At 46.1% G+C, this 18,623-nt stretch overlaps 1 protein-coding gene and 1 long non-coding RNA gene across 14 annotated transcripts in view; one reads left to right on the top strand and one right to left on the bottom strand.

Annotated features, from left to right (window-relative positions):
- Window positions 1-18,623, bottom strand: part of KIAA1549L (KIAA1549 like) — a 288,634-nt gene that overhangs the window by 20,058 nt on the left and 249,953 nt on the right. For 10 of the 13 annotated variants that reach the window (XR_014250249.1, XM_082410398.1, XM_082410396.1 and 7 more), the window contains 2 exons: window positions 13,870-14,220; window positions 2,336-2,433 (listed from right to left, as the gene is read on the bottom strand). Coding sequence is in view for 11 of the 13 variants with exons in the window: in XM_082410398.1 (XP_082266524.1) it covers window positions 2,336-2,433; window positions 13,870-14,220 (449 nt within the window). In the remaining 2 variants the exon portion in view is untranslated. Of the gene's footprint in view, window positions 1-2,335; window positions 2,434-8,182; window positions 12,856-12,979; window positions 13,609-13,869; window positions 14,221-18,623 lie in introns of those variants that run through there. The other 3 variants (XM_082410400.1, XM_082410401.1, XR_014250248.1) reach the window with 3 other exon arrangements.
- The window catches only part of LOC309636906, a 382,209-nt gene that overhangs the window by 255,322 nt on the left and 108,264 nt on the right, over window positions 1-18,623 (top strand). The gene's annotated exons all lie outside the window — the stretch shown is intronic.

The raw sequence follows: 18,623 nt of genomic DNA, 5'->3' as shown, positions 1-18,623 counted from the left end.
TCCCGGGACCGCGGCCGGCCGGGCGAGGCGGGGCTCCCGGGGCAGATCACGGCAGGGGGATGGCTTCGGCCTCCAAGCCCCACGACGGCGGGGTCCTCAGGCCTGGGTTTGCCCCCGAATAACAAAGGGGGCCTACACGCCCAGACCTGGAGCAGCCGTCGCGGTGGCCCGAGCTGGAGTCATTTTTAGATATTCAAGGTCATTGCTCCCCTGAGAGTGACTCTCATATCTCTGGGGAGTAGAACACTTAATCTCCACATAACAATGAGCCAAGAATTAGCGCTGGGTCTTAGCTGGGGATGGTCGACCTGGCAGGTGATGACATCATCGGCAGCCAATGGGAAGGCTCCGTCTGGAGTGCGCCGCCGCTCCCCCTCGTGATACCGGGACCGAGACCCTGGAGAGCTGCGGGGACCGCGTTCCCTGCTGCTACTGGCAGGAAGCAAGAAGCCCTAGGCTCTGGGAAGCTCGGGCTGCTCCCGGAAGCAGAAGCCTAGTACTTTCTGGGCATTATGAATGAGAGAACACTTTTTTTTTTTTAAGTTCCACAGGCAAGCAGAGAATCTGGCGCATTTAACACCTCTCTCCACTTATGGCTCAGAAAGCCACGTAAGAAGAGGGGGGCTGGGGTGAGGGCACGGGCCTCTCCCCCTAGTATAAAGGGTGCTGTAGCCAGTCTCTGTCTTCCCTTTGGTAGAGGCACTTCGGGCTCTCCTAAAATTAAAGTGGAGGGAGGCAAAGGCTACCAGCCCACAGGGCCACCCTCTAAGCAGAGGCAGGCTGTCACAGTAAGAGCAGAATACAGGCGCGGTAAGGGAGCGCATCGGGAGCCTGGGTTCTAGCTGCCTCCTCTCTCTGAGCCCCAGTTCCTCATCTGTAAAATGAAAGGGGAGGATGGCTCCATCTCAAAGGTTCTTCCCTGGTCTAACCCTCTGGGTTCATAAGGAGGGCAGTGACCTCCTGATATTTGGCAAGGATGGCAGACGGTGCAGAAGGACATGAGAGGAGATTGGTGGTTGAGAGAAGAAATAAGAAATAGGTGCTGGCCTTCAGCAAACATAGCTCAAACGACTGATTGAAAAGCTCCTCCAATCCAGAACCCTCAGGAGTAACTGTTCCCGAGGGAGGGTCAAACACAGGCTGTGAGGATTAAACTACATATCAGGGTGGGTTGCTGGGGACTCAGTAGCGTAGGGTCTCCCTTCCTTTCTCCGTCCCTCCTTCTCCCATTTGCTCACCCCCACAGCCCTGGTGGAATCCCACAGGCTGTTTCCAGGCATCTGCTACTCCTTTAGAAAACCATCCTAGGAAAATCCCTGGGTTCTGCTCTATACACTCGGCCGCCTTTGGGGACTCCCAGAGCCTTTGAGATCATTTAGGTCATTGCCCTCATTTTACAGATAAGGAAACAGGAGCCAGACAGGTGAGGCAATGTGCCTGGAGTTACACAGCACTTACTGGCAGGTTAGGGTGGAACCCTGGTCTGCTGCTTCCCATCCCACCCTGAGCTTGACTGGCGTCAAAGGGTGGTGTCTACACACAGCTCGGCATCCTAAACTGCTGGAAATGAAGGCAGGTCGTTTTTGAGGAAAACTCATTTCTTTTCACCATTTTGACAAAGTTCAGACCTGTGGCCCACAAATAGTGTGTGATTAGCATGTTGGAGGAAGCTATGGTAGGAGGGCCAGGGCAGTGGACCGTACAGGCCCCAGGGCACGGTTGTCTCTCCTGGCCTTGGACATGATGACTATTCCAACCTCCCCCAGGGCTCTTGGCTGTTGTTTCTTGTCTATCTTTGTTTAAAACATGTGCTTTTTATATTATTACAGAGCAAAGAGAATGCTGAATACATGCTTCACAGCTGACCTATCCAAGTTCGTGTGCTTTCATCCTCCCCATCTTGGAAGTCAAGAGTTAGGGCAGGAGCCTAGACATGCTGCTCCCCGGCCTCTCGGACACCACCCCTCAATAACAAAGGGACTTCTGGGTGCACACACCTGGCAGGAGGTGCCCAGACTTGAGGCAGCTGTTGTGATGGCCCAAGTTGGAGTAATTTTTAGATGCTCAAGGTCAGGGTATGGGGCAGTTGACCTTGGGTTTTTTCAGTTGTGGGTTCTACAGGACTTTCAGTTTTCAATGGTAAGAGAGTAGGTCAACCCTCTGTGGCCCCCACTTCCTTCCTTCATGGTACTTGGGGTGCCCCAGGCACATGGTTGTCTGTACAGGTGATGCACCCTGAATGGGGCAGGGCTGGAAGGAAATCTGTCAGGGCGGGGCACACAGGACCAAATCCTCTGCAAATATTCCAAACAAGGCAAAGAAAGGAATGTGTTACCGCCTGAGAGAAGCGACAGCCACTGGGCCAGTCCGCGGAGGCACAGGTGGAGGGGGAGAGCCCATGACCATTTCAGGAAGCTGGGAAAACCTGTAGGCCTGTGAAAGAGACGAGCAAATAGAGGGAGATGTGTTAAAACCCGGTGCCCATCAACACACAGGTTCTTCTTACCTAAAAGGGAAGCAAACTTCCAAGGGTTAGACTTTCCTTCTTTTCTCAAACTTTCCCCTTCGATCTCCCTTAACATGTTCCCCGGCCCGCTCTTCTATCTCATCTGCCACCATTCTCCCCTTGGCTGGGCCACTGCAGTCACAGAGTCCTTCAGTTGTTCTTAGAATCTGCCAAGTTCTTTCCTGCCTCGGGCTTTGTACATGCTGCTCCTTCCCCCTGGGATGCTTCTCTCCCAGTCGTTTCCGTGGCTCCTTCCTTCATTTCCTTCATCCAGCCCCATATTCCCTGCGAGCCCCATTTACTCTGTCTCCATATTCTGCTTTGTTTTTTGGCATAGCAGTTGTCACTCTGGTATTATATCATTGCTTATTTATTATCTGCCACAAACTAGACTGTAATGAGGGCAAGGGATTTGTTCTCAGCTGCATCCTCACGCCTGGAACAGTGCCTGTTATATCATGGATGAGCAATAAATATTAGATAAGGAATGAATCATTGATTGTGTTTACTTTCTCACTCATGGAAAGTGGGTTTAGTGGGGGAAAGCAATGGGTCTGGAGTCAGGAAGGATGGGTGGAGGCCCTAATTTGCTGATGAATAGACTTTATGTCCCTAAGCAAGTCAGGTGACCTCTCTGGGCCTCAGTGTCTTCTTCTGAAATGGGAACAAGGATACCTTGCTCAGAGGGGGTGGGTGCAAAGAAGATCAGGCAAGAGAGTGTATGTGTAAGTACTTTGCGATCTATAAAGCACTATTCAAAGATAAGGGATCAGAAATGCCACAAAAGTGAAGACTTTAATCAACACAGGAGGGGAGAAAAGGAAAATGGTCAGAGACAGGACCAGACAGCCCGGCCACAGCCTCTTTGAGCAGGAGAAAATCTAGAAATGCTCTCTGCAAAGACAAAGATTGGCTTGTGCTTCTCATTCATTTTTTTCTTTAGGCCTGCCAGATCTCCTGAGGAACAAGGTCATAGGGCTTTAAACCTGAAGGCATCCAGACAGAAAGTAGCAGCAGAGAGAATCCATAAACAGGATTCTTCAAACCAAATGAGGGCTTCTCCCTCCAGCATTATGGCAGACTACCTACTCATAAGGGCCTACCCAGTAAATAACAAGTAGATCCTGGATAAAACATGGCTTTTAATGCATGTAGGAATTGCAGGATGTAAGGAAAATCTTAAGGACTCCACCCGCTACCCACCCCATCCCTCTCACATCTCAGCAAACTAAAATAAAAACTGTGAGCTGAAATCAGAGGTAGAAACAATGAGTAGTAAACAAATATGAAAGGTGGGATTGCCTGGAAAACAAGTGCCATATTGGTAATCAATTAAGAGATCAAGCCTGGGATAGGGCAAGGTGAGGCAGGTGAAACTGAGACCCTTACAGCCAACCTGGAAGGGGCTAACATTGGCTCCTCCCAGGGAGGAAGGTTGTAATGCTCCCAGGCTCAGGCAGAAGCAATTGTAAGTCCTCTTTGGAAGAGATATTCCTAATCTAGGCTCTCAGGATTGGCACAGATTGAGATGAAGCAAAAAGGAGCTCATAATCAAATATCAGAAAACACACCAGAAAACATAAGTGAAAATTAGAAAAAAAACAACAAATTTAGACCTTAAAGGACCTTAGAGTTTGAAATTTCCAGATACAAAATAGAAAGTAACAAGGTAAGAAATGTTTTAAGAAAATAACTGACCAGACAGAAACATTATCAGAAATGATCTAGCAGATTTGAAAAAGAACAAATAGAACTTTTAGAAGTGAAAAAATTACTGAAATAAAACACTCAATATAGGCGAATTAAGTAATAGATTTATCACAGATGGAAAGAAATAATAAACTAGAAAATGGAATTGAAATTACTAAGGATGAAACACAAAGAGACAAGAAGATAGAAAATATACGTCTCAACAAATGACCCAATTTCATTCCTTTTTATGGCTGAGTAATATTCCATTGTATATATGTACCACAATGACTAATAAGAACCTGCTGTATAAAAAAAAAATAAACTAAAATTCAAAAATTCAGAAAAAAAAGAAACTCATTAAATGGATAAAAAAAAAAGATAGAAAATATAAAAGAGAAGTAAAAGATATAGAGTATGGAATAAGAAGGTCTAACATGCAGTTAATCAAAGTCCCAAAGGAGAAAAGTTGGAGAAAGAAGAAACAATATTTGAAGAAGCAATGACTAAGAATTTTCCAAAACTGATAGAAATAAATTAATTAATCATTTTAGGAAGTCAATATACAACAAGAAGGATAAATAAAACAAAATACACACCTACATACACTGTAGTGAAATGGTAGAATACCAAAGACAAAGAGAAGGTCTTAAAAGCAGCCAGAGGAAAAAAGGCATATCACCTGTAAAGGGATGACATTTAGACTGACAGATGACTTTTCAACAGCACCCAGAAGACCATGGTATGCAAAGTGCTCGAAGAAAATAACTGTCAACCTAGAAATGTATCAGCAACAGTAATTTTCCAGAACAAGAATGAAAAAAACATTCGCCCAAATCTAGAGGTACTGGCTGAATCAATATGAAAAGCTACATCACCATGCTGCGTTTTCCTTTTCAGCATCAGTAAACTATTGGGTTGGCCAAAAAGTTCGCTTGGGTTTTTCCGTAAGATGTTCCATAAGATGTTTTTTGGCCAACCCAGTATGTATGCTAAGGTAGTATTCTGGGAACCAAAATCTTAAACTCCACTGGATCCTAAGCTCCTTGGGGTTCAGTAAGCATATCTTTCTCATCCTGGCTCTCCCACCTTACCAAGCAAAGTGCTTTGCACCTAGTAGTGCTATATAACTATTTGCTGAATGAATGTTGAGTGAACCAGGAGTCAGGAGACCCAGGCTCTCATCTTGATTCAGCCATTCACATTCTGTGGACATGTCCTTCAGTCTCTCTGCATCTCATTTTTCTGTTTTTGGTTTTCCTTGTGAAATATGGCATTGGAGTAGTTCATGAGCTTCCAAACAAACATTTCTTTAGCCATGAAACCATTCTGACATGACCTGAATACATAAACAGATTAAAGCAGAACTGCTCAGGTTGAAGTTGTGGGTAGGGATGCCTAGGTGACTTTGGCCCTTTGCTTACCTGCATGATGACACCCTGGGGACCTCCCTGAACCCTATGGTTTTACAGAGTTTGAAAATCATTGTCCCGGAGGTCCTTCCAGCTTTGCATTCCATTATTATCAACAAACCAACAAGTAAGGATATGCCTTTCCCAAAAGAGAGAAAGGGGAGTATAGCCCCTCTTCTCTCCTGGCCTCTCATGATATCAGTAGAGGAGACAGACAACTTATTTTTATCCCTGGTTCTTGGAAGGCTTATTCTGTAGTCAACACAGTTTTCCAGCCAAGAAAATGCATTTTATGTCTGTCTGTCTTGTAACAGTTCACAAAAGAATTGATTGAAAGTTCTGAACTTTTGACAAGTACCAAGGGAATTTCGTTCTTCGGATGATTTTTCCAGGTACAAAGCAAGACTACACAGGAGATCAAGGTCTCCTTTGGTCTGTATCCTCGGGGCTCCCTGCAGCCACAGAGACCACATAAAAAGCAGAAAGACTACTGTGCCCTGTGCTAATGGCTGAGGAAAATCCCCCCAGCAGTGTCTTCCTACCTTCCCCTGTGCGGTTTCCCCATAGTTCTAAGTCCTCCTGGATTCGCATTCTGGCTCCCCTTTCCATGTGTTTGGAACCTGGCTCCCTGCGGGCTGCTTTGTGACTAGGATCCCACTAGAAGCTATTGCTCAAAACTGTTACCTAGTTCCAAGTTTCCAGTTCTGTGGCAGTGGCCGTGAGGGGCCCAGTCTGGCGCCCAAGGACACCATCTTTTGGGATCCCTGTCCTCTGGCTAGAAAGGAGATCAGGCACTCAGAACTGCAGGCAGTCTTTATAAATAGCTCTCAGGTCTCTGAGGTGGAAGGAGCCTGGATGTGAGAATAGAATAGGCCACTCTTTGGGCTCAGAGGTTTGGTTGTAAAAGTAGAAGGGAAGGTGACCACCGTTTTCTCAAAGTTCCAGTCCTGATGTTCCTGGGCAGGGGGCGAGGGGGTGGGTCAGGGCCATTCTTTCTAGCAAACCCAGTGGAGAATGAGCCCGGGTGAGACCCACTGTGTGCTGGACCCTCCTCGTGCATGTGCATCCATCCAGAGGGGGAAGATCAACCTCCAGGGGTAGCACTAGAGGGGTGACAAGTCAAAGGGGCAGGCTGCAGCTGGAGGAACAGGTCAGGGGTCGCAGGCTTCGCACTGGTGGGGGCATGAGGAACAACAGGCCAAAGCCACCCACCCTCATTGGAGGCCCTTGTCCTGTGACAGCAAGTCAGCCTCAGGTCAGAGCGAATGTGCCAACCTCTCCGTTCCTGCCGACAATGCTGGGTTCCACCGCAAGGTACCCCTTCCACCGCACGGTGCTGACCCTGCGAGTACTGCTCCGGGCACAACAAGTGTCTAAGTCTGCATGCAGCTACAAATAACTTTACGTCCTGGTGCACAAAGTAGAATCTTCCAGCGGATAGTTCTTATTTAGTTGAAAACAGAGGGCACTGTAATTGAAGACTGACCCCATGGTGAAAACCAGTGCTTATCTTGATCTGTCAGTTCACCAGGAGTTACTGATGGAGCCACACTGAGGCTTCCCAGGCCCTGGGAATCATAGAAGGTTCAAGCTGGAACGAGCAGGAGACCACACCTCTTACCTTAACACAGGGAGATACGGAAGCCCGGAGAGGTGAACTGACTTGTCCAAAATCACATAGCCAGTTAAGGGTGCTACCTCGCAATTCTGAGCTAAGGGTGGCGTGATGCAGAGGGCAGGGGTTTGGAGTCAGACAAAACTGGATCTGATTCACTTTGTTGTACAGCAGAAACTAACACAACATTGTAAAACAACTATACTCCAATTTAAAAAAAACAAAAACGAACAAACAAAAAACTGGAGTTGAAGCCTGGCTTGATCTTTACCAGCTGCTTGACCTCGAGTAACTTACCTTCTCTGTGTCTTGTTTTCTCGTTAGGTGATGAAAGTAACAGAATCACACCCCCATTTCAAAGGCTGTTTAGAAGACTCATTTTATATGTTACTATGACATTTGGCGCATAGTGTGTACTCAATAAATGATATTCTCTTCCTTTTGAGACAAGATAATATTTTGATATAGTAATTGTAGTAACCAAGACTTTGCCACCACGGTTCCTTGAATCCAGGGCCCTTCCCCTGCCCCAAGCAGTGAGGGCATCGCACCTTCCTGCCCCAGGGAAGGAAGACCACCCCCACTAAAGACGGCCCAAGAGCCAACTCTTAATGGCATTTCAAAAGTCCAAGCTATTGAATTGCAAGAATTTAGGATTTTGAATATCAAAAACCGAAGCCCTTAGAGCACTCAAGGCTGAAGGTTGATGCCAAAACAAGAGATTTGGAAGAAGTGAGGTACTTTTAGACCACTCTGCCCTCTAAACACCCTTAGGTTAGGAAGAAGAGGAGAGCTTAGATGCTGATGTAAGGTCTGGAGAAGCGGCTCTGTGTCCCGCCTCAATCTGGGAGCACAGGGGGATGGGGAGGTGGAGGAGAGAATAAATATAAGGAAGATGCTAGAGAGGGGAGAGGGGCAAGGGTGTGTGTGTGTGTGTGTGTGTGTGTGTGTGTGTGTGCGCGCACGCACGCGCACGTGAAAGAGAGAGGGGGAGAGGGGAGAGGCAGAGAGAGAGGGAGAGAGAAGGCTCAAGCATGGGAGGAGCGGAAGGAGGGATCTGGAGAGAGCTTGAAAGCAGGAGGACCAGGATACAGCTGTGCTCTACCTGGACTAACACCTGCAGACTAGATGGAAACAAGCACCTCTCTGGGACATCAGCCAGAGTCGTTAGATGAGAGCAAACTGGGACCAAGTACTGAAGCCTCCTCCCCACTCTGACCATGCTTTGCACCATTTAGCTCCCCCTCCCCCTCCCCACACGCACACTAAGCTTTAATCAGAGATGGGGAGGGAAACCCTGAACTGAGACTGAGCCTTTGGCGCCAGAAGATTACAGGAAAATAAACTGACATGTCTTGCACGCCTGAGTTTGTGAGCCGAGATACATGCTCCCCTCCTACCTCCCTCTCTCCCTTTCCACACAGCCTTCCTGTACAAACTGGTTCTTACTCACTCGAATGATTAAGCTTAGAGGGGTGTGTATTTGCCAGACGCTGGGTACTCTGTCGGTTTTCAAGGGGGGGCTTCCTTGGGGCAGTCCAAAGGCAAAGAGCCCCAGCCCAGGCTGTCCCAGGTAATACAGAGCGACCTACCTTCGTGGACTCCTGGGAGCTGGGCAACGCTCCATTGTCTGGCTGCTAGCATAACTGATGCCATCTTGGACCCATTCAGTTCCTCCTGTCCTTCCACTGACCCTACCCAAGACTGTACTGCGTGGTAAATCACTTCTCTGCCGTCAAGGGCTTCGTAGTTAATAGATATTATTTAATGACCATTAGGTCCAGGGGGCCTCTATGCTCTGTTACTCTCCAAACAATGATAAAGACCTTCATGATGTAGTCCCCCCACCCACAAGACTAATTACCCACCATAAGTCTTGACGTAGGAATGCACTCGCTGTCTCCAAGCATGTACCCCCATACCCCAGGTTAACTGTAAAATTGTCCCAGTGGCCCCTCTGTGGTGTGGAGTGCAGCTGTGAATGCTTCTGGATCGACATCTGCTCCATCCTACCCTGTATGTAAGTTACCCTATAATACACTGATCCATTGATTATATGGAGCCACCTGCCTCGTTTTTCAGTCTCCAGATACCTTCTCGGTTTGGTGGGTTCCCTCCATCCTTGAGCACCCATCCACACTGCTTGGGGTAGACCCTCTCCCGTTGTTCCACCTTCAGCAAGCTGCCAATGACTTTTGTGCAATAACTGACATTGGATTCCCATTCCCCCTCCCCCCTTCCTTTCCTGCCCCACCAAACTTGGCCAGATGGGAGCTCAGAACAGATTCAAATTTGATTTGGAGAAACACAAGAAATGCAACATTTCTTGAAGCCAAGTGTTGGGGTGGATGCAAACTCCTGCCTGATATGCCTGCATATCTCATCATTAATGAAGGTTTCAGAAGGGGTTTTTTGGTTTTGTTTTGCTTTGTTTTTGAGGGGAAAGGGGGAAAACGGGCTGTAATATTCTCAATTCCATCCTAATGGAGATGTCTCTCCTACAAGGGGCAATGATAGGAATGGACAAAATCCCATCAAACTGGATAAGCTTCCTTATAAGATCACACTCTGAAGTTTAGCAGATTTGAGTTCTCATCAGAGGCTACGACATCCTCTGCACCTGGCCAGAGGGTGGAAAGAGCATGGGCTTTGAAGTTAGAGAGCCCTGAGTTCTAACCCCATTCTGCCCTTTAGAGCTGTGTCACCTTGGGCAAGGTTCTTCACTTCCCCAGGCCTCAGTTTCCCATGGAGTACACAGGGGATAGTAATGTTGACTTCACAGGGTGGGTGTTCGATCAGAAGAGACAGTAGCACTTAGCTTAATGTCCTGTATACGGCGGGTGGGAGCGCAAGAGAGGGCAGCTGGTATTGTGCTATTATTATTACTATTAGTTGCATCTGTAAGGCCTCTAGTGGGGAAGATGCTTTCACCCCATCCCTTTCTCGGAATCCCCGACACCAACAGGAAGGCTGCAGGATGTTTTCATTCCTCTTGGCACAGACTTATTACGGCTGCTAGCAAAATTGGATTGGTCATTAGGTGTCAAGTCCAATTTCCTCCCAGATTCAAGGAGTAAAATATGATCAAGGGTCTCCTGAACTGCAGTGCAGAAATCCCCAGCTGCCAGCAGTAACCTTCTCCACGATGTAAATGCCATCAGCCTGGCCGAGTGCATTTAGAACCACCAGCTTCCCACTATCCTACAGCAGAGCTCAGAGTGCTTCCTTTTTGGAAGCTGAAAAGTAATCACAGTTATCATTCTAAGTTGCCACCCTGTCTGCTGATTTCCGCATTATCATAGCACAGAGAGCTTGGCAAGAACTTGGGTTCAGAATCATCACTGCTACTGTGTACTGCTAGCCATTTCTCTTTTCATTAAAATAAGGACCTCATTTTTTTGTTGGCAAAAGGAAACCTTAATAACGAAAGAACTGCCTTTGATGTTGTTCAGTTTGACGGCCCATCTCTCTGCTGTGTTATTTCTCAGTCCATTTCCCTTTTTTGGTGGCTTCATTTTTTTTAAGTATATGATGCTAATGTTTCTGCCCTTCCTGGCACAACTGCCAACCCTGAATCATAACAAACAGAACCATCCAAGTTTTCATATTCCAACAATGACATTTTTAGATGGTTTTGTTAAATTGAGGCATATGGTTGTGGGTTGTGGCATCTTCTTGCCTGTCACTGGAAGACTCAACCCGGTTATTTAAGTGTTTCTCTCTGAAACCCAGATCTCTTCACAGATTCCCAGAATCTGGCCTCCAGCTAGAGGGGCCCAGTCATTCCTGAGAATCATCTTTAAGCAGAAGTGAAGCTTCCCTGAGCACAGAGCATGCTCTTAAAAGAATGTAACAGAGTAGAAGGAAAAGAAGATGTAATCTCAGAACTGTCAGGGAAAGGGAGATAACTAGTGGAACCCAGGGAAAAGAAGAGAATATCTTTATAACAATAACTACCATTTATCCAGTACTTTGATGTGCTAGGCTCCATAGGAAGCACTCTGATTAATATCCGCTAACATGTGTTAGGTGCTTACTAAATGCCAGGACCGAGCTGAGCATTTTACACGAATTACCATCCCTTCCTCACTGCAGCCCTCTTCTCGCCATCGTTCTATGGCTGAGGGATCTGAGACTCAGAGTTACGATCACTGGCTAAGGACATTCAGCTGGCGAGTGCCATTCCACTCTGGGCTGAGGGAAAATTCGGGGACATGGTCAATGTCTGGAATCAGGAAGAATGAGCCAATGACACTGAAGTCAGTGTGGATCAGTATAGAATGGATACAGGTAACTCTCCCCAGGGGACAGCCACTTTAAGAGGTAGGTATAAATGTGGTAAGATTAGAGTGTTTTCTAAATCTCAGTGAGAAAATCCCTTCTTTCCCCATAAAAAAGAGTACCAATTTAATGGGCAATTAGTTAAGAAAACTGTAATTGTGGAAACTATAATACGACTGTCATGGGAAAGTATTTTAAAGTAACAGATGGGCCAGGCTCAGTGAGCATTTTTCTAACTCTTTCTGAAAAAAGGATATTTGGAATCTCATCTGATGGGAGCATGGCCAGTGGTGGCCCCAGAGTTGCTGACACTTTTCTGGAAGGCAGTGCTTCTTGAACAGATTCAGAAAAGTTCCGTGATGGCAGAGGCAAACTCCTATTCCTGAGATCTGGGCATTGCCCCAAAGTCTTCTATTTTAACTTAAACATTATATTAAGAATTTTGCATTTTATTCTACCCATATCTCAGAAAATGGGATGCGAATAAAGATGTCCCACATTCACTCTATTTCCTTTATTGACTATGCTCTCTGGGTTTGCATATTACAGACTGAGGAAGTTGACTCCAATACCGACCAGTTCTCCTTCTGATAATGTCGTACTTCCCCTGAATTGGCTTTTACTTAACGAAAGACCATTAACAGGAAAGACCAGGAAACAAGTATTCTGGCCCACCTGATCATTCAACATCTCACTGCAGGTTTGTAAGTTAATATTCTTAATAATAAAGTAGTTTTTGTGAGTTTAATCAGCATGATCTGATCACCCTGGAGTGAACAGACAAAATAGAAATTCTGCACCTGCCGACTTAAGGACAAACCCTTGCAGTGATGATGACCGCACTCAAGCACAAGTGTCCCTGCCCCAAAGGCTCAGTTTGAAATAAACTTTGGTCTCTCCTGACAGAGTTTTATCAACAGGGAAAGGCTGGGCCAGAGACTGACATTCAAAGAGAGGGCTCCGACAGAAAGAGAGACTGAGGGGATTAGGAGAAGTGTGAAGGGGAGACATCTCAGGGACCTGGTCAGGAGGAATCTGGAGCAAAGAATAAGGAAATTCACAATAGTGTGTAGATTAGGTAGTTACATAGCGTAACAGCAGTTTATTAAGTGCCACTGTAGTGTGTGCTTTGGGGGGGGGGTGGTTGGAGTTATCAAAAGGCTCCACAAGCCCATAGGTATCCCGAATAGTCTACTGAAAATGAAAGAAATAATACGATGGAAAGACAATGTAACAGCACAAGGCAGGTTGAGAACATGGGCTCTGTCACCAGATGGCCTGGCTTTGGGTCCTGGCTCTGCCCCTTCCTGGCTGTGTGACTTGAACAAGCTGTGTAACCTCAGTTTCCTCATCTGTAAGATAGGGATAAAACTAGTAAACTAGTACCTGTCTCAGAGGCTTGCAGTAAGGACCAAATAAATGAGTTAACATACACATGACACTTAGATCAGTACCTAGTAACAGTAAAGCACTCTATAAATGTTAGCTTTTATTGGGTAATTACATATCACAACGACAATTTATAAAGCTCTATTAATGAGTAGCCCTTGGGGATAGGGCATGAAGTATTACAAGGGTGGAATCTATACATATACAAAGCATTGTCCATTATGGCCTGTGGCTTATAAAACTGTCTTTTTAAAAAGATATCTGTAGATGCTATGGTGATGAACTAATTACATGCAAACTAATTAAAATGGTTGTTTAAATCATGGAAGCTTTTAGTCATTGGATGCTTTCTCAGATACTGAAGTACAGTTACTACTTAATGAGATAATCATGGCTGAAACTTCTATGGCATGTACTGGGTGCCTGGCATTTTTCTAGTACCTCATGTATATCAACTTAGTTAATCTTTACAACCACCCTAGGATATCAGTTATTTTTCTTACCTGTTTACTTTACCTGTAGAAAATTTAAGTCCCCAAGTTACAAAGTCAGCTGGGATTCAAAGTCAAGGCACCCTCCTCCAAAGCCTCTGCTGGGAGCCACCAGGCTACACGGGCCCCTAACATGGGGCTCTGCAACACGTTCTGACATTTAAACCAGGGCCTTTAAACGTGGGGTTGTAGAAAACAACCAGTGCATGAAGAGTGAGGTCAGCCCTTCACAGGAGGGATAAAAAAGGGAAGTCGTTCTAAAACATATTACGGTCGGACATAAGGGTTTTCCTGTGTGTCTGTGTCCACAGGATTAAAAGGCTTAGGCTTGGATCCTGGGTGGAGGGCGTGTGAAAGCCCAGCAAAGTTCGTTTCCAAATCCCAAGGCGGCTCATCAGGAAAGTCCCCGCTCTGAAACCCCTGTCGGAACACCGTGGCCGGGGCTGACCTGAGGAGGGCAGGCACGCGGAGGGATGTCTGACTTACCGGCCGGGGCAGACTGTACTGGTACATTTCTGGGCGGTAGGTCGGCACCCACTGCACTCCAGCCCGGGGCCGCGTCATGGTCCCAGGAGCGCTGGTCACCACCTCAGAGTAGGGCAGGTGCTGGGCGGAGCCATAGGCCTCTGGGTGCCGGCTCTGGCCTGCGTGTCCTGCGGATGCCAGGCTGAAGGCCTCCTCCAGCAGCATGTGCATCTGTTGCCGGACCTCGTCGATGGAGGGCTGCGAGCTCAGCGTGGAGGTCTCCGAGTGGCCTTTCACCTGCCTTGACCGGGCATAGCCCCGGGGCTCATTCACTCTGTCGATGTTGGTTTCCTCTATGATTTCAGGCTCAGTCTGTTGGACCAAACAAACGCCCATCGATTTGTTAATGAACTTTCTTTCCCATTAATGATGTCTGTAATTTACTCTAAAACGTTGTTTAGGCGCGTGTTATTAGGCATTTGTGCTAATTTATATTAGACCCTAGGCGCCCTCTCCAGGCATTCACACTACAGGGGTAGTCAGCTAGCATTATATCAGTGAGGCCACACTATCTATGTGAAAACACACAACTATCTCTGTGAACTTCAGTTTTCTGGACCTTAAGGAATGCATCAGGCTTTGCTAATTAGCATAATGAGGATGAGAAATGGCTTTTCATTGATGACATTAGTGGTATCCTCTAAAACCTTTCAGAGACATTCTCCACCCTTAGGCCTTTTAGGTAAAAGAATCTAGAGCATCTTGTAGTCTACACCCCAGGGGCTGGTGTTCTAGACCATAGACTATCCCCCTAAATGGTCCTGTGCCCCAGCCATTGAGGGAATTGCTAGTTGCCTGATGCCAGTTATCAGAGAGGATAACAAAACCAGACCTCAAAGTGTAGTACCCCCTGAGTCAGGAGCTCTGGGGTCAGGGCCCAGCAATCGGTGCCTTAACAAGCCCTCCAGGAGATTCTGATGCCTGCTCAAGTTTGAGACCCACTGCTCTAGAATGTTCTTCTGCCTTCTTCCAGTGAACCTTCCATTCGGGGAGCAGTTGCAGTACTCAGATGGGCAGAGAGCTAGGACTTGATCAGCTTCCAGAGCAGGTTGCCTGGACTGTCTTATGTTTGCCTGCTAATGAATGCTTATTTAATAAGTCTGCATGTGTGGCAGATTTTGGTCTGAGACTTGCTTTTGTGATAACATGATAGTGAGGTTGCAGAGACTAGTTAACCCACGTCCACTTCAAGTATGTCCATGGCTACCACTATCTGCTAAAAGAACCTGAGGGTTCTGCGTGAATAAACTGGCATAGATCAGTTTGCCACCCTGCTCTCCATCCATGACACAAGAAACAGCTGTCACTTTAGGAAAGTTAGACAATACAGATAAGCAAGAGGGAAAAAAATCAAAAAAGTCCATTTACATTTGGCGTAGTTATTCCATTCCTAAACCTATCTGATTTTGTGTGTACACTCCTCTTCCGTGCACACATGCCCCTTTAAAAAGATTTATGTATTTATATCCTGGTTCTGGGTGCTTATAATTATTTTACATAGAGTGAATATTCTCCTACCTGGGTTTCACAGCTTAACTGCTGTGTGACTTTGAGCAATGTCTTAGCTTAGGTTGCCCCAAAAAGCAGAACCTGAGACGTATATTTATATACAGATAATTCATTTCGGAAAAGAATTCCTGGGGACTGGGGGCCTAGAATGAGTAAACTGGGGAAGGAAGAAAAGCCAGTCAAGGGTGCGGTACTGAGTTAATGATTGCTGTGGGCCACAGAGGCTTAATCCCTCTGGGGACCCGCTGAGGAATGAGTCAATGACCCTCCAGAGACTGTCCTTGCACTCTGAGATCTGTGCAGGAGCCAGGTGGGCAGAATGGGGTCCCACAGGTGTCCCACAGAAGAGTGCAGAGAAGCCTCAGGGCAAAGCCAAGAGATGAGGAACTGTTAGGGTAACACAGTCAAGCTGCTACCGTGCAGGGCGGATGCTGCGGCAACGACCAGATCTAAAAGGCGATCCGAGAAGGTAAAAGGGCAGAAAAGATGTTCCAACCAGGACAGTTACTTAACTTTTTGATGTTTCAGTTTCCTCATCTGTAAAATGAGGGTAATAATAAGACCTGCCTCAAAGGGTTTTGTAAGGACTGAACAAGATGATAGAGGTAAAGAGTTTAGAACAGCAGCACATGGTAAAAACACAGTAATAGTAGCTTTTGTCGTTATCATAATTGTCATTATTATTACTTTTATTCATTCAACCACACGTTATTTCTCACGGATCAAGCACTCGGACATATAGGAATGAGCACAGCAAGAAAATGTCAACAGGGAACCCATTCATTAAAGGGACCCCTTCCCTCCTTAAAATCTAGATGTGGAAGGTCAGAACTACATTATTTTTCATGTTTTAAACATTTATGTACTTTTCTTGGGTATTAATACACGTGCATTAGAGAAGAAAGAAAAAATACAGAAAGCATGAAAAAGAAATCAGACATTTCCTGTAATCTTATCACACAGAATTAGGGCTTGGCTATAGTTCAAGATCAAAAGACAAGATTCTCTGTGGACCTGCAAGTCTAGATTTATCAACGTACATCAACAGTAATTCATAATACTATTTTTATATTAATGCATGCAAGAATAGATTATGGAGTAGAGTGCAAAATTACCTTCATAATAATAAACAAGAACTCAAAGACATTTCATGCCTGGGTGTATGCCCCCAGACCCTGGGCTGGGGACACCCCGGGGCCCTTATGCATCGGGGTTCTTTAGGGAAAGGCTTGAAATTGCTCCCCAGGAAACATGCTCCCAGTGATATCTTCTAGGGTAGTGAATGCAACTTCTGAAAAAAACTTTCTTACAACGCTTAGAACATTCTGAATGGAATTTCAGAGCCGGAAGGGACTTTAGGAGACCATTTAATTCAAGCCCCATTTTACGGATGAGAAACTCAAGGCCAGAGCGGTTAAGTGACTTACCCAAGGTCCACCAGAGGTGGCAATGGCAGAGCCTTGCTCTCCCAGCTCCTGTCCCTTGCACATCTTGCCGCACCCCGTTACCTCTCACAGTTCCCTGTCAATGCAGGTTGCTACCCACACACAGCCCTTCCTCCTCACATCCCCAGTCCCCCGGATAAATAATGGATGCCTAGTGCTAAACCACTCCCAGGTGGAAGATTAATGGTGCTGAGGAGGGCTATGATTTTTCCCACACCTGAGCTGGGCTATGCATTTCCAGTCATACTGGTGGATCGATTATTATGTGAATTTATAGTTGTGACTTCAGCAGGGCAAAAATATATTTCTTAGCAACAACTTCCTACTCACCCATTCTCCCAGGAGCCCTGGGGTGGGGCTGTACTGAGTTCGGGGAGGGGTTCTCTGAGTAAGGCTCAGGGAAGATATTATCTTGGCTGGGGAGGTGGAGACATTCTCCAGAATCCCACTGCATCTACCCCGTAACACCCCAACGGAAATCAACCTGCACGTCCCCCCGCCCCGAGTTTTCATTTTGCGTGGGCAGGGGGCTCCCTTTAACTGGAGGGCCAGAGTCATAACCCAAGTATGACCTCAACAGGTTGGTGCTAAAGAACTCCTCTTTTCCCACTCTTCTCACTTGCTTTTTTAGCCTCCTGATATCTATAGATGGAAACAAGATGAGCTCTCATTATATCCTGGGATTTCCCCTCTTCACACTTGATTTGCTTATTTAATCTTGAGCAAGTCTGGACGCTCTCTGAGCCCATTTCACTTGTCTCTCATGAACTTAGCACAAGACACTTGGCATTCAAGAAAGCTTTGTGAAATTGAACCAAAATAAAAAATTCTGTCAATTGCCCATGGAGTAGAAAGAATTTGAGGTTAACATAAAGAGCCCTCATTCCCTAACAGATTTCCCACAACACTGCAGAGCCACAGGCGAGCCACGTGAATTCCCTAGGCCTCAGGCTCCTCACCTGAAAAATGGGAGTGTTAACCATGGTCTGGGGAAGTCCCTTCTGGTTCTCACATTTACTGTGATTTAGGTTGATTTCTTGGATGCTATCTGCTCTAAGAGAGCCCAGACTCCTCCTACAATCATCGTGCCTGGGGGGAATCTGATGTCCACTCATAAGGGGAATCCCTCCCCCCCTCTGTATCACCTCCTTCCCTACCTCAAAATATCAATATATGAGTAGTGATAAGTTTGTTCTTTTACTTAACAGATAATCATTGATTTCAACCCTGTGCTTGGCCCTGGGTTGGGATCTGCAGATACAACAATAAATAAGATAGTGTCCCAGCCCTCAAAGAGCTCCCAGTCTATAGAAGGAGACAAATAACAACAACAACAATAATAACAGCAGCTAACATTTACTAATAGCTTATGTGCTAGACACTGTTATAAGTGCCTTATATAGATCCATTTTTTCCTTACAGTAATCTATGAGGCAACAACTATGCCTATCCTTATTTTACAGATGAAGACACTGAGGCATTGAAAGATCAAATATGTTGCCCATAATTGATGGAGCTGCATTTTGAACCCAGAGAGCCTGATTCCCAGCACCCAAGCTCTTACTCACTACATACATAAACAGGTCCACTACCGTACCACAGATATTGGCTCTGGCAGAGGGATGAACAGATATCTGTGACCAGGAGGACAGACTATAAAATAATAATTGAGAAAATCTACCTTATTGATTACTATAAGGATGTAAAGCATCAGTATGCAAATATCAAGCACTTAGAAGAGGGTCTGGCAGACACTCCCAT

Source organism: Balaenoptera physalus, assembly GCF_965194825.1.
Source record: "Balaenoptera physalus genome assembly, chromosome: 10".
NCBI classification, from domain to species: Eukaryota; Metazoa; Chordata; class Mammalia; order Artiodactyla; family Balaenopteridae; genus Balaenoptera; species Balaenoptera physalus.
Note: the sequence above shows the minus strand (reverse complement) of the source record. Positions and strands in the feature narration are given on the sequence as shown.